Source organism: Saccopteryx bilineata, chromosome 5 (assembly GCF_036850765.1).
Source record: "Saccopteryx bilineata isolate mSacBil1 chromosome 5, mSacBil1_pri_phased_curated, whole genome shotgun sequence".
Classification (NCBI taxonomy): domain Eukaryota; kingdom Metazoa; phylum Chordata; class Mammalia; order Chiroptera; family Emballonuridae; genus Saccopteryx; species Saccopteryx bilineata.
In genome coordinates, this window is record NC_089494.1 from 153168451 (window position 1) to 153184147 (window position 15697).

Sequence of the window (15697 nt, forward strand, 5' to 3'; positions counted from 1 at the left end):
AAGGAGAGGAGGAGGGGTGGAGAAGCAGATGGACACTTCTTCTGTGTTCTCTGGCCAGGAATCAAACCCGGGACTTCCACATACCAGGCCAACGCTCTACCACTGAGCCAACCAGCCAGGACCTGTGTTATTATTTTTCTTTTGAGGAGTTTTTATTTTAACATAAATTGGAGCTTCCTGCTAAAAGGATGATGCTCCAAGGAAAAGGGGAAGGCTGGAGAGACAGTACGAGGGAGAAGGGTCTGTGTGTTTGCCTATGACAGCCCTCGTTTTGTTCTGTTGTCCCAGAATAAGTATACTATTATCCTCTGACTTTTCAAGGTGTCCCTGTTTGGATGGTGAGTTATTTGATCACCCTAGATAAAGAGGGAGCTTCCATGGTGCCCCTAAAATTGTATTATAAGTAGAAGGAGGGAAAGAAGCCAACATTTACTTAGTATTTTCCGTATGTCAGAATCTGAGATGGGCACAGTACTAAGTGGATTGAACAAACTCTCTCACCTAAGCATTAAACTGCACCTATCTGAGGCCAGAAACTGGTCAACCATTCCAGAGTCATTTCTCAGGATATGGACTAAAGAGTATCACATGGGCTGTTTTGACCATTAATAACCTTCATCCGAAAGGCTCGTGAAACATTAAGTCTAAAAGAAAACCGAGTTGCTCTCAGGTGAGCCGATGGGGAAATGCCTTGGGAACAGTCTATCAGCAAGTATTTTAAAAGCACCAGATTCCAGGCACCATGCCATACCTTGTTAAGGGGACCAATGAACCTTTTGATGTGCCCCCTACCCTCAGAGAGCTTCCGTGATCCTAGGTAGCACGATGACAAAACAGGAATGGAACTATGGTAAGAGACGGCAATTCCTCAGGCGGTCAGCAGTTTCTTCCTGTGTGTGATCACTATGTGATGGGAACTCTCAAAATGAAATCCAGCCGCTGGAACCCCATTTTCAGGGGTGCCTGAATGCACCTTGGGGACAGGCACCCAGTCCTCCTCCTTTCCACTCCTGACCCTAGACATTTAGAGTGCCTCCGCTTCACGCAAAGCTTTTCCTCCTCCTCCTTTGTTGCTGAGATAAAAGGGAAGTGACGTATCTGTGGTTAAACTGTGCTCATTAGACAGCAACAAGTTTTATTTCAAATAACAAACTGTTTTAGGGAATTTTTGGCTCTTGGGGGAGTACCATCAAGTATACAGTTGGGGAAAATTTTGTTGTAGCCTGAACAGGAAAGTCATCCCAATGATTCCATTAAAATTGATTGACTGTTTTAGAGGCCATGTAAATGGATGTGCAGAGTACTCAAAGGCCATGCAAATTGGTGAACTTGGCTAGTTCTGAGTAATTACTTCAGAAAGCAAGACAACAAAATCAATTCCAAACCCTGTTAAAGGGTGCGTGGTCATCATTCAGAACAGGGCTCACCTGGAGGCCGGCGGGGAGCAGCACGGCACTGTGGCAGATGTGTGGACACTGCCTTTCGGTGCGTCAGTTACTTTCATTACAACCGAGGAGCAGGCACTGGTGGGACTCAAATCATTTAACAACTGGTTCTCTGCCCTAAGGACCACTTACAGTATAAAAGGTCATTTACTATTTCATGCATTTAATACTTAAATAAGAACAATAAAGAGGTACACAAATCTAGATTATGTTATAAGAAGGAGTTTTAAAGGATTAATGAAAAATATTAAATAATACCTGACAAAAAACAATAAAACTATTATTTAAGATATTTCCATGTTGCTTCTTAATTGGCGTCCTCACTTGCAACTTTTTACCTATGGACAGAATGAACATTACTACAGGGGCTTAGAATACGCTGCTGAGCAGATGAACGTTATAAAGAGTAAGAAATGTAAACTTGTGATTTTCACATTGGGCGGCTGCCCCGTGCCCACCTTAGAGAGTATGCTGAATACTCTCTATAATAAGTGCCATTATAACAACCAGTTCACGGAACTCAACAAAAAATTAGGTATTGGTTCTGCTTATGCTGAGCCGGTGCAAACCGGCTGGCTCCCCCCACTGCTGATAGTGCCCCCCTCACCTGCCTCACAGGGAACCTGCAGCGGTTCTGCCTGGCTCGGGGCTTTATGCAGGAATATAAATTCAAGGTGGATGAGCAAATGTAACCGTTATTCAGCACTTTGATGGATATGCCAGGAGCTACATCATACGTTTTCACAAAGTATTTTGTTTAATATGGCAACCCTGTGATATAGCTGCTCTTACTAAACTGATTTTATAAATAAGGAAACAGAAGCTTGAAGAGGTTAAAAAAAATTGTGCCAAACCCCCAGTCAATCTGCAAGTCTAATATGGGGTGACTCCTTTACTCACTGTGAAGTTTTATGAATGAAGCAGAAGAGAAAATCCGGTGTGACTTTGAAAACTGCCATAGCCTCTGCCGTGAGAACGCTGGATATTTGGCTACAAAAGTGCATTTCCTGCATGAGTTCTGCTGTTCCAGGCAATTTGTAAAATTCTCTCCCTCCCTGATCTACTTGCACCTGAAAAATGACTTAGTCATCATGGGAGTGAGTGAGGCAGTGACCGTAGCCATAATAGTCGCTCTCGGGTCAGTGGAGCACAGGAAACCATCTAAATAAGTGTGAATCTTCACCTTAGTCAACACACAGTTTCTATGCCAAAGGATCTGCCTCTCCATTTCACTTTGGCTGTAACAACTAGAGTCAGGAAGTAGTTAGGATTCCTTACAACGATTCCAGAAAAAATATTTTGATTCTACTCTGGATTGAAGTACCTCTTGAGGGTGCGACCCCACCTAGATCAGGCTGTAAGAAGTTAAAGTACCAGTGATGTCACTGACATCGCTGAAGGACAGAGCTAAACAATAATAAGGACAGAGCTAAACAGTAATGGTTCTGTATTCCTAGTCTCCAGGAGTACAAATCAGCGCACCTGGGAAGCTGGACAGTGAGGCTGAAACCTAACAGACTTGCCTGGCCAGGAGCGTCTCAGAGCCCAGTGTCCTGAACTGAGAAACCTAGGAAAATAAATAAGATTTTAACCTACTCTCGTTGCCACCAAACTCCTGATTAAAATGCCATTGATCCTGAAGAGAATCCATACTATGAAATAACCTTTTATTAAAAGCTTCTTTTTAATGAGGTCCTTCAGTACTTTAGAAACTAAATCCTTTTTAACTGGATTCAAGACAGAAGCACCTTCTACCACAGTTAACCCTGGGCCACCTCCTTCGTCTGTGTGGAGGTGACTCGGTTGCTCAGCCTGCAGGCCTGCCCAGCCAGGGGCCCTTGGAGGAGACAGTGCTGCCTTTCCCACTGCTCCCGTCTCCTCACCACCGGGACTCCTGAGACCCACCCGCCCAGTCCAGTCACAATGAATTTAGGGCAGGGGTCCCCAAACTTTTTACACAGGGGGCCAGTTCACTGTTCCTCAGACCGTTGGAGGGCCGGACTATAAAAAAAACTATGAACAAATCCCTATGCACACTGCACATATCTTATTTTAAAGTAAAAAAACAAAACGGGAACAAATACAGTATTTAAAATAAAGAACAAGTAAATTTAAATCAACAAACTGACCAGTATTTCAGTGGGAACTATGCTCCTCTCACTGACCACCAATGAAAGAGGTGCCTCTTCCAGAAGTGCAGCGGGGGCCAGATAAATTACCTCAGGGGGCTGCAGTTTGGGGACCCCTGATTTAGGGTCACTGATATATATGACCTTGTAGTTGACTTGTCAGGTTCAACCTAGTTGTTGGTTTTTTACCTTTAGAGAAAATACACGGCCCTTCTTCCCACTCTAGAATTAGTATTTTAAAATAAAAGTATAATAACTCTACAGTTTGCTTATTGCCGTGTATTCCAATGGTCAAGTGACCTTTCCTGTAACAAAGGAGACTGCTTGCTTCCTTCACCCTGTCCCCATGGCTCCTTGATGCGCACATGCCTCACCTGTAAACTCACCTTTCCATGCTGAGAGCAGAGTGGGAGAGCTCAAGAAGCAGTTCAGTACAGTGATTGTCATATCAAGGGAAAAGGGAAAATTCTTCAGATACTTTCACAGGTATTGGCTGTTTGAAGTGGTTTAAGGAAAGTGGCTTATTTCAGAGGCCCAGAGTAAAGGGGAAAAAGCAGATCCCAGCACTTTTGCCCTTGATACCTTTTCTGTCTGTGTCCTACTGTCCTTGACGTTTACATGATAATGGTTGAGGAAGCTTTGCAGCACACACAGTGATGCACCATCCCCCTCAATTGCTTTCTTGAAAATACAGTAGATTTAATCTAGGTTAAAAAAGAGAGGAAAGGGAGGAAAGGAAGAAAGAAGCTTGATTTTCCTGGCTGAAGATTTAGGGAGTGAGGCCCTGTTCACAGGGCCGTGGGAGCAGGAGGTGGCTTCTCCAGATGGCCCGGAGCAGCAGGAGGCTGGCAGTAGCCGGGATCTGTGGCTGCTTACCCGAACAAGGCCACGTCAGGTACGGGGTCTGGGGAGATGCAGGGTTGCAGGGAGCCGGGGAGAGCAGTGTTCTTTCGCTGGCTGAAAGGTTGGCTTGGCTTTGCCATATAGGGGTAGTCCTGCTGGGGACATGGAGTCAGAATTTTAGAAGAAGTAGAGATCACTGCCCCAGGCAGCCAGAAGCAAGAGATACAGCTCCTGCTTTGTCAGTGAAACCCCCAAGGGGTTCCCTTCGGTTTGCACTTGGTGATCCAAATGGTGACAGCCACATAATTCAAGCTCTGAGAGAATGGCAGTACTGTTTTTCTGCTTCCTAGGTGGTGGCCAGATGGTAATACTTTTTACATCAGGGTGCCAATTATATCAAACTCCATAAAACTAAGCTAATTGGATACGGTTTCGTTACAAGTTGATTTCTACAAGATGTGGCATTTGTATTGGGTAGCTAGCTGTTATACTGGATATGGAAGACCCACTTTTAGATAGAGAAAAATGGTTTATCTTAGGAGACTCTTAAAACTTTCAAACAACAGAGGTTTAGGTTGTTAAAAAGACATTTTTGATGACAGTAAAGGATGTTGAAAGTATTCTAAATAGAAACTATCAGGGGTGGTTCATGGGATAGCTCCTCTGATAGCCATTGGTTCTTTTTTTTTTTTTTTTTCCTTTCATTGATTTGAGAGAAAAAAAGAGAGAGGGATTGAGAGAGGGAGGCAGAAGCATCAACTCATTGTTTTCACTTAGGTGTTCCTATGTGCCCTGACCGGGGGTAGAACCTGCGACCTCTGGCTTGCCAGGTCGACACTTTATCCACAGAGCTACCCGGATACAGCCAGTTGGCATTGACTTTGAAGAATGTTGTCAACTGATAATTATTAGGATGGTTTTGTCTTTTCTGTTAGCTTCTTGTCAGGTTAGTTGAGTTAACAAATGTAAAACTCCGTGATTTCCTGGAAAGGGATATAGAAGCCAAGAAGAAGCCATGCTATGTTGACTTCCTCTCATTTTTTTTTTTTTTTTTGGTTTTGAGTTTAAAGCCAGATGAAAGTGAGGGAGGACTTACAAGACAAAACTCTTTGTTTTTGCACATTCTTCCCAGAGATTTTATTTTATTTTATTTTAGTTAGTTAGTTATTTTTGCCTTGAATGCTGTTTTTTTCATTCCTTTCTTTCACATCTCAGCATATGTCATTGCAACTGTCAGGGTGTGGCCTCCAAGCAGAAAGGAGCTGCGTAAGGGATGGGAGCGGAACACGCACCTGCGCGTGGCAGCGCCGGAGCTGAGTCTTACCGTCGCCATGGAGTCAGGAGCATTGCTTGTGAAGTCCCATCTTGCACTCTTCTAAGGCAAGCCATGTTTTGAAGACAAAGTAAAGGAAACACCTAGGACCATGGAGGCCACAAAGTTACTCCCAGTGCATTTGACATAGATTTTAACTGGTAGCACCAGTTCTTTGTGGGTGGACTTGGTGCCAAGGAAAGGGACACGTCTGTGCTGCTTCAGGTATCAGTTTGCCTCCTGAAGTGTCTGTACTTTCAAGGAATGGCATTTTGTCCTTGTCTTTTTTCATCAAGGTGCCAAGGGTCACTCCAGGCCACTTATAAACTACTACTTTTTTTAAGGTCAGTGCTAACTTTTCTTTAAAAAAAAATAATTCAGGGGATTTTTGATGGGGTTTTTGAACCTTTAACTGCTTTGTAGAAACTGAAAGTCGAGGGTCTTGGCAGGGGTGAGGCCAGTGATTGCTAGTGGAAACCTTGGTGTGTGTGAGATTGACTTGAGCACAAAATACGCCACTTAGACCAACAACCTTTGTTCTCTGGAAAAGTATTAAATTCTCTATATAGTGGCAAAAATTGAGGGAGAAAATAGATTACAAGGGTAGTCAAGGGTGAGGAATATGTCCTCTTTTGACTTCAACTGTCCTGGATGCTACTGAGTTGAGATCTCGATTGCGATGCAACTTGTGTACCGCAGGCACCTGCTTTGCTTGCAAAGAGAGAGCGTCATTCACAGAAAGAGAAAAACCAGAGCGGGTTCACTAATTTAGCCTTTAAGGGCCTTAGTCCCTTGATTTGTCAGCCCCTCAGAATTCAAAGGCAGCTATTAAAATAATTTTCAATTCACAACATGATGACTTTGTTGATGTCCTGAATTGAAATATATCTTGAATTGAGTTTGTCTGCCACAACCATGACTTAGTTTTTTAAATAAATAAATAAATGCAGGGTTCAACCATCAGATGACCCTTCTGTGGCTGTTTTCAAGTGTTTATTTGCTTATATTTAGAAAGTAACATAGATTTCTTTTCTGTTAAGACATTGGATGGGCTTGAAGACATGAACAGAGTTGCCTGAGGAGACAGGTGGTCACATGCACAACAGCACCTTCAGCTCCAAACCTGAAATACATTTTATTTTAGTAGCTTGGCCTCAGAGTGTGGGAAATTATTTTCTCACCCTCACCTCCATCCTCACATTGTACAGTTATTTGTATGTGCTTTGGAAAACGCCCCACAATTTTCCATTTAAAAATATTATTGAAGAGTGGCATCAGAAAAAGAATTAGCAGTTAGAACCAGAACATTCTTAAAAGGTCCTTTCTCCTCTTTGTAAGAGCCCTTTTCACAAGAGGGTTTCTACTCAGCCCAGGCTGGTAAGTAGAGCCCTGAGAAATGTGTCGCCACACCAGACAGATGCAGGGCTGGCTTCCGGTGCTACTGAGTGTAAATGGTTGGCCTGTAATCTGAAATGTCTAACTACAGCTGATGGGTGACTATTTCAATAATTAAAAACCAAGTCACTGACCTCCCAACTTTACACCTGGATTCCTTAAGACAACACACAGATGTAATACTTGGTCTATATTTTAGAGTCAGAGGCTTGAAGAAAATGTCTTTTTAAATGGTGTCTCCAGAGCCTCAAACCTTAGTTTCCTTCCTCCCCAACTTGGTAAGGTTTGAAAAACTCAGAGGAAATCTCTTTAAAGTGTGGAGTCAGTCTTTTTGGGGACAGAGTTCATTTTGAAATCTGATCTGTAGTGTCATTCTCTAGGGCTGTGTCTACACTACCCTCCACACTGAGCGATGTAAACAGATGGCTGTTTGACTCAGGGCAGGACGATATAAACTGGTTGTCTCTGCATACATAGTGCTTTGTTTTTTATTCTGAGTATTATTCCCAAGAGTTTCGAAGCAAAGATTTTTAGGAGAAACAGTTGTGGTTTGAAAAGATTTGTGATAATCCAGATGGTTTCTTTGAGGGTAAATCTACTTGATCGTGTGTGTGTGTGTGTGTGTGTGTAGATAACCACTGGCCTGTCTTGTTTGGAGCTTTATCTTTGGAAACAGCAAAGACCTATAACACTATCTCAAATTATTCAGCAATTATGCCAGCGAAATACCTAAGGGAACCCTTCATAACAATAGAAACCATTTGTGAAGAGATATAGTCAGATGCCAGCTATCCTATCCAGACAATGTAGCACGCAGCCTCTCCGAGAACGGCAGCTCTCAACTTCTGATGCAGTATGGTCTAATCTTATTGCACAATTATAATACTGATTACACTTCACTTTACAAGCTAAAACATATGCAACTAGATTGCTAAACTTGCTCACTTATGGGAACTGGGGTAATAAAAGACTCCCAAACCCCCTGACAGGACTCTAAGGAGACAGACAGAGGTGTGTGGACAAGGGATGTGGAACCCGGTGACTTTTCTGTTCCTCCCTTCTGACTTCGGTGCACAGCATACACTTGCTTGCTGACCAGCCAGAGATGCTCACTTTAGGCCTTGCACCACCGGCCTTCGCAGATGGCACCCTGCATTCCTGGGTCTTTGTCTTGCAGATCTCTTCCAATATCAGACTTGATCTGCCTTCCTAGGGGCTCTGCTAGATGTTCAAAGTCAAGCAGCAAAATGAATTCACAGGGAGGCGTTAATGGTCAATATGAGTTAAAGTGTTGCCCTGTAATGTTTATACGGACTCATCAGCTCCTCTTGATGATCGATAGAGGAATCATCAGTAGGGGACATGCGAGGTTCTGTGAGGCCTGCGACTGGTGTTTGGTTCTGAAATCACATCTCAAGTTGTGCTAGTAAACCAATTTCACCTGTGAATTCAAAAAGCCCTTCTGAGGAGCAGTAGGGTGGGGTTGATAAATATACACATTAAAGATAGAACTATTTATGTCTTCATCTGTTGCTCCAAATTCTAAACCTCTAACTGATGCAGTGGAACTGTAGAAAAGCAGGATGTCTTAGAGAAACCTGAGTAGGGAACATTGTGTTCACCTTTTCTAAGTTGGCTGGTGCCACTGGCAGAAAGTCCTCAGTGAGTGGGTAAAGCTAGCAAGAATTGTGAAGTACAAGTGCTTATTAGTGTCAAACGAGCAAAGCAGGAAAATGTGAAGCAACAAAAATTAGCAGCCTTAAGCAGAAAAAGAGTTTTGAGGTTTACGGAAGCACCTGACTCATCAAACTGCATTAGCCTCTGCTCATCCCCCAGAGCCCCCTGGCAGGTCACTTCCCAGGTTTGACATGGAGAAACACCTTCCTCTGCACTCCATGGGCAGTAGAGAAAGGTAGGTTCTGGGAATCCCAGAAGCCAAAGGGGTTGTCCCCCTATGTGTGTGTTGTGTCCGCTGACCACTGAAGAGCACCTGTGGATATTGTAGATACTTAACACCCACCTTACGAAAATGTTGGAAACAGAACTGCTGAAGGAGGGAGTTCTGTCCCCAGAATCAGAGTGCCGAGCCATCTGGTGTTGCAGCTGACCTGAAGATGCATTCAATAAATTTCAGACCTGAGTTACAGCTGGTGTGGGGAAATCTCAGAGACAGGTGGTTCCCTTAACAGCTGTACATCAGTTAGGGTAGGCAAGAAAGAAAATTCCAGCCTCATTGAAGCTTCATGGGTCTTTTGGGATCTATAGTAGCTCCCTGACCTTTTTCCATGATAATTACCAAATATGATATTTCCAAGTAATGATATTTTGCCCTTCCTTTGTTGAAATAATCTCTGTGAGTCAGTGAATTAAAATTTTAAGTGAGCATATCAAGTGATAGATGGATAAAAAAAAGATTATGGTGGTTAGAGGATGATCAAGAAACAAGAGTCTTTAACACATTTTTATTCTGGAAGTGGGGGGATACAAACTGCAGCATTTAAGGGGACTATTTAAATTTACAATTCTGTGTTCTACAAATTTTAACATAACTTAATCAAACACGGTTTTTATTAAATGGATTGGTATTCATGCCAAATAAAGTGCAAGACATTTTTAGCCCAAGAAAGGTAAAGAATACTTTTGACTTTTAAATTTAAATTTTTTTTGAATGAAATGCTTTGGCTGTCTGTCCGTATTGCTTGGGGAAGGATTTTAGGCAGACCTAGTGTAAGGTTGGTGGATAATGGGAAAGCTCAGGCCCGGGAACTTCGGCTAGGACCGCCCACAACCAAGCGCACCAAAAGAAACTTCCCAGGAGCCCTTTGGAAAACAGCAACCGTCTGCCAGCCAGTGAGATTTCACCACGTCATATTAGCTCGACCACCCTAGGGACCCTTTAAATATCCCTCACACAGGTCACCACTTGCGACTTCCCTGGCCTCCATCTTTCCTCGGGGCCAGGGAACATCGCCAGGCGGGATGCATGCTCTGTACTTAATAAAGCCTTTTACTATTCCACACTTTGTGGCTCCGACCCCTTCCTTCTTCCTCAGCGGGGAAAAATACCTTACACCTAGTTTTTATTTACTGGTGTGATGAAACTAAACTAACTAAGGTACAGAGGACGTTTGCTGTTTCCCCCTGAGTCACTCAGGATCCAAATGTATGAAACCAAAAGGAAACATCTTGGGTGTTATTCCAGATTCTGTTGCCCTCCCCAGAACTCCCACATTTCTGCAAGTTGTTCATTGCATGAGTGTGCCCAGCTGAGACTACAAGTGGGGCAGAAATTCAGCCTGGGCTATGGAGGGGGCTATGCCCACCTGGAGATGGGACACCTTTTTCAAAGGTGCCAAGTTGGCTTGACAAGCGTGGCACATACAGAACTGAGCTTTTGGGTTGGGTTTCAGTGAGCAGTAAGGGAAGCACATCACCAATATTATGCAGGCTATACCCTTTTGTGTTACAACCAGAACTAGAGCTGATCTTGGTATCATCTTAAGAAAAAAAATAAACAAAAGAAAACTCCTTTGTTCAAATGGGCACAGAGGAAGAATTAAGAGCTCTATTTTGGAGAGGATCAGTATTAATAAATGCCTGATTTCACCTTGTCAGTTAGCTAGGCAGAGGACCCTGGGTGAAACTGGAAAGAGTTTGAGATTTGCAGCATCTTCCCATCACCCCTCTGTACATTCTCCCACACTACCTACAAGTCAGCTTCAAACTTGTCCTTTCTCAAAATCAACAAACAAAACCCCCCTTCCATTTACGAAGAACTTTGTTCAAGAGAAGAACACTTGAGCCAAATTTATACTAAGATGTAAATACTATAGCTTGGAACGATGAAATGTTACCATCCCCAAGGGCACCATATTAATACTTGAACAGGAAATGAACTGTGCTTTCCGAGAGGATTTCAGGCAATGGGAAATAGAGGGCATTTTGTTTAGGTGTCTGAGGCAGAAGAGCTTGCTTTATTGCTGAGACCACTGCGTGTTGGTCAGAGCTCTGGCCGAACATATGAGCTTCCTTCAGTTTATATCATCTTTGTTCCTAGTTGCTCTTATCTTAGCATTTGTACTTACTTCTCCAATTCCAGCTCCCCTGTCATTTCACTGTTCTTTTTTTTTTTTTAATTTTATTTTTTTTTAATGGGGCAACATCAATAAATCAGGATACATATATTCAAAGATAACAAGTCCAGGTTATCTTGTCGTTCAATTATGTTGCATACCCATCACCCAAAGTCAGATTGTCTTCTGTCACTTTCTATCTAGTTTTCTTTGTGCCCCTCCCCCTCCCCCTTTCCCTTTCCTTTCCCCCTCCCCCCATAACCACCACACTCTTATCAATGTCTCTTAGTTTCACTTTTATGTCACTGTTCTTTTAGACCAATCTAAATGTGTCATTCTCAGCTCTGAGCATGGCCAAACTGGCATTTTGTTTTTCATCTTTCCTAAACTGCCTCCTTCCCAGGCAAGCAAACTATCATATAACTGATACCCCATCCGAAATATATTTTTTTTAGTATCACACCTCCAAAATCCACTTGCTTTAAAGTATCAGATTCTGCCTCTTTTTTGATACTGATTATTGAGGTTGAAGTTCAGAGCCTTCCCCTTTGCTTCCTTATCTGGAATCAAGCCCCGTAAGCCCAGGAGAGGGAGAGGTGAGCTTACAGGGAGTCTGGTCATTAGAAGCTTTCAGAAGGCAAGATTGTGTCTTTTTCTGCTTTTCTTTCCATTCTTAGCGTAGAGAAATATAGTTGGAAGTTTTCTTCTTAGAGTGATTACAGTAGGTACTGGAAGTTGAGACTTGACTGTGCTGTTTTAAATTATTTCTTGATCTAAAGCAATTCCTATAGCTTTTCCTGGGCTTACATTATGCCAGTGAAGCCAAAACCACTTATTAATTTGATTAGTAAAATAAAAAAAATCTACCACTAGGCAGCATGGCTAGACGAACTCTAGTCAGAGAAGTCCAAATAGCTGAAATGAAAAGTTCATATAAAAATGGTCTACCAGTGATTCTGTAAAGAAACTTCATCATACTTTTGAATTTCCTCTATCATGCCAGTGATTATTTTAAAGGGTTCCTATTCTTGGATGCATGGACTTTTTGAGTGCCAAGAAGCTATGGTCATACTCTACTTTGTTCCAAAAGGTGAAGGTTTTACATATTTAATATCAGTGGAGTCCAATGAAATCAAATATATAAAAAGTTTCCAAATGAGGAGGAAGCATCTTTGATGTATTTAGGAATACTTTATGAATGGTATTGTACTTTAATGAGATTTGTTTTGAACAATCAGAATGCCAACTTAGCATTCTAAAAACAGCTAGTAGTGCCAACTCCCTGCTGTCCAACTGTGCCATTTTATTTTTTGCTCTTGGTCTTATTTTCATCTTTCCCCCAATAGAACCAATGTTGATGCCTAAGTGCTATCTATTTCTCTCCTGCTACTTGCAGTCCTTGGTGTAGGAGTGCCTCTCAAAGCTCTCCCATCCCTGGCTGCATGCATTAGGACCCTTTAGTAAAGTGGGGTGAAATATGTACAGTCCTGATGAGTGCATCTCTCCATTTTTGGTCCCAGCCCAACTTACCAAAGACAGCACAGATCAGAGGCAGCATCTTTTTTTCTTTAAACTTTTAGTTTTTGTCCACACCCTTTTCCTAAGCCTGGTTGCACTAAGAAACTGCATGCTGATTAAACAAGATTGTTAACTGGTATCTTCATCTGGTTTAACTAGACATGTTAACCAGTATCTTCAGCTACATGTTGAAGAAGGGGTCAGCCATCCTTCAGAACACAGAAGGAATGGTCTACGGTTTTGGCATAATTTTCTTTGGTGGAAGGACCTGGTTGGGAACAGAGTATATGCTAGCCTCTCCTGGATAAGTGACTCCCATCAGCTCTTGGAAATAAGGAATCCAGAGGTGTCCAAATGATGCACCATAGCCATATTCAATATGTGGGACAGAGTGTGCAAACATCTGTTTGTCATGTGCCCACCTGAATTGTAACTTAATTGCTAACTGGTTAAAATAGAGCCTTTCATTCTGGCAAACAAATATTGAGTATCTCAGGTATGGGACTTTGCTTCATGTGCTATGGTGGAGATTTTTAAAAAATAGAGCATTATCCCAACTTTTAAGAAGCTTATAATCCAGTTTTCGAAACCATTGAATTCAGAAAGTGTTTTAAAAGTGTGATGTTCTAGAGATATCCTTTAAGGAAATTATAGTTGATGTTAGTTTCTGCTATTGTTGTCATGATTAAACACTTCTCTTTATGTGGTTGCTGCACCACAAGTCCTATTAACAACTCACCCAACACCTCCCACCTTCCTTTCTGAAGAGCTGTATTTCAGGTAGTTGGTGCATAGAGTTATGAATTGATCTCCAACATGGGGAAAGCTAATAAATATGATTTAGGATAAAATGCACTGTGTAAATGCTCGAGATGTTGTTATTACTGTTCTCATGTTCTTTATTATTTTCAAATTGTGCATCCTTTTAAGTAGATTATTTGTTCGCCACAGTCTCCATTATATCTAAGCAAAGCATTCACAGAAATTTCTAAAACCTTTTCATTTCTCTCTGTAGGTTGTTGTTTCGTAACATTTTATACAAGAAAAGCTGCACTTGAGGCCCAGAATGCACTGCACAATATTAAAACTTTACCTGGGGTGAGTCAGTTTACTTTTGTACCGAAATCACTTTATTGCTTGAAAATGGTCCTTTCAACTGAAGGTTCTAGTTATGGGGTCTTAGTGCCAAAAATGACTTTGGTCTTTTGAGGAGTATGTGCTGACCCCTCTGTTCCCCTGTAGCAGCCAAACCAGCTGGCCAGCCCATAAAGAGCACTGGCATTAATGCTGATGGAAAGAGCTCTCAAATAGTGTGTCCCCTAGTTAAAAAATCAGAGTGGCCCCACTGGGTCACAGCAGCTGCCAAAGAGTATTGGGTGGGCTAAGATTTTAAAAGGGAGGAAAAAAAACAACACACACAAGAGAAGCAAATGGAAAAGGAAAAGCTTTTACTCACTGGGAGCCCCTTTTCAAATTTAGTCTTTAGATTTTTCTTTTGAAAGGACAAAATGGACTCTGTACAGCCATAATATTAAACCTCCTAATGGCTTCTGAACAGTCAATGGTGGTTAACAAAGTCAATGTTTTAATGCCCAATTTGTGGTTTCGTGTTGACAGAGAACAGAAAATACAAAGCTTACCTTTTTTTCCCCATTTCCTTCCCAGTAATATTTAATGATAAGTACAGTTCACTAGAAATGAACTCATATATATATATGTGTGTGTATGTATGTACATATATATATATATTTCATCTATATATGTGATTTCTGGGGTTGGGGAGACAATTTTATATAGTGCATGCTAGTATAAATTTCCCTATGCTGTTTGGACAGTTTTCTCATTGACATGACTGTCAGTGTTGAGTTAATTTAATATTATAATGATGTGCTTTGGTTATATGAAGGACCCATGATAAGAAGTGCAATGATAATGATTTTATTGAAACCTGGTTTGATAATAGAAGAAAGATAACATAATGTCCCTGATGTTTTCAGGGTAGAATTCTAACTTTGTGTCATTAGCTGCCTCTGTAGATGTACACACACATATGCATCCTACCCTCCATTACCCCAGAAAAGAGAGCATTTGTTTAATTCATCTTAGAGCCATTGAAAAGCTTTAATATTCATAGTGGCAAGATACTTAACAAAAGATTTTCAGAACATTAGCTTCTTGGTCCTGGCTGGATGGCTCAGTGAATAGAGCATTGGCCTAGTGTGCAGACGTCCCAGGTTCAAATCCTGGACAGGGCACACATGAGAAGTGAGCATCTGCTTCTCTTCCCCTCCTGCAGCCAGTGGCTCAATTGGTCCAAGTGTCACTGCACATGCTGAGGATAGCTCGGTTGGTCCGAGCATCATCCTTGCACTGAGCCTAGCCTGGTTGATTTGAGCTTCAACCCCAGATGGGGGTTGCCAGGTGGATCCCCATCAGGATGCAGGTGGGAGTCTGTCTCTACCTCCTCTCCTCTCACTTAAAAAAATTAGCTTCATAAGCACCCAAAAGTAATAAATTGTGAGCCTTGGTCTTGAGTTACACCATTTGGTTTTCCCCTTTTCCTATAAGCATATCAAAGAGACGGTTCAGCAAAGCAAGTGTGTGGTATGAAAATTCTCCCTTCCAGTTTAATTTAACTACTTCTCCCTGAAACTTACAAGGGGGATTTTAGTAAGGCAGCTCTAAGTAGATCTAAATGACTTTAAAAAAAAAAGTATTTCAGCTTTATTTTCCACATAAATGGCATTTTTTTTTTCTGTGTAAATTCCAGCAGGTTGCAGCATTTGGGTCACATTATCTAATGATGCAACCAAATCTCTTCTCTGTGTGTTTAAAAAAATACTTGAGATGATGAATGGTCATTTAGCACGTAGGCTGTAATCATGCCATCATATCCTATCTTAAATTAATGCAAAGCTTTGTTAATTTGGATTTGTCCCAAGTAGAAGCACAGCTCCCAACATGCCATCTTCATATGTGAAG

At 41.8% G+C, this 15697-nt stretch overlaps 1 protein-coding gene across 16 annotated transcripts in view; it reads left to right on the plus strand.

The window, feature by feature from the left end:
* CELF2 (CUGBP Elav-like family member 2) overlaps window positions 1-15697 on the plus strand; it is a 707230-nt gene that overhangs the window by 579526 nt on the left and 112007 nt on the right. For all 16 annotated transcript variants that reach the window (XM_066278852.1, XM_066278847.1, XM_066278845.1 and 13 more), the window contains one exon: window positions 13731-13813. In XM_066278852.1, coding sequence (XP_066134949.1) covers window positions 13731-13813 — 83 coding nt within the window. The remainder of the gene's footprint in view (window positions 1-13730; window positions 13814-15697) is intronic.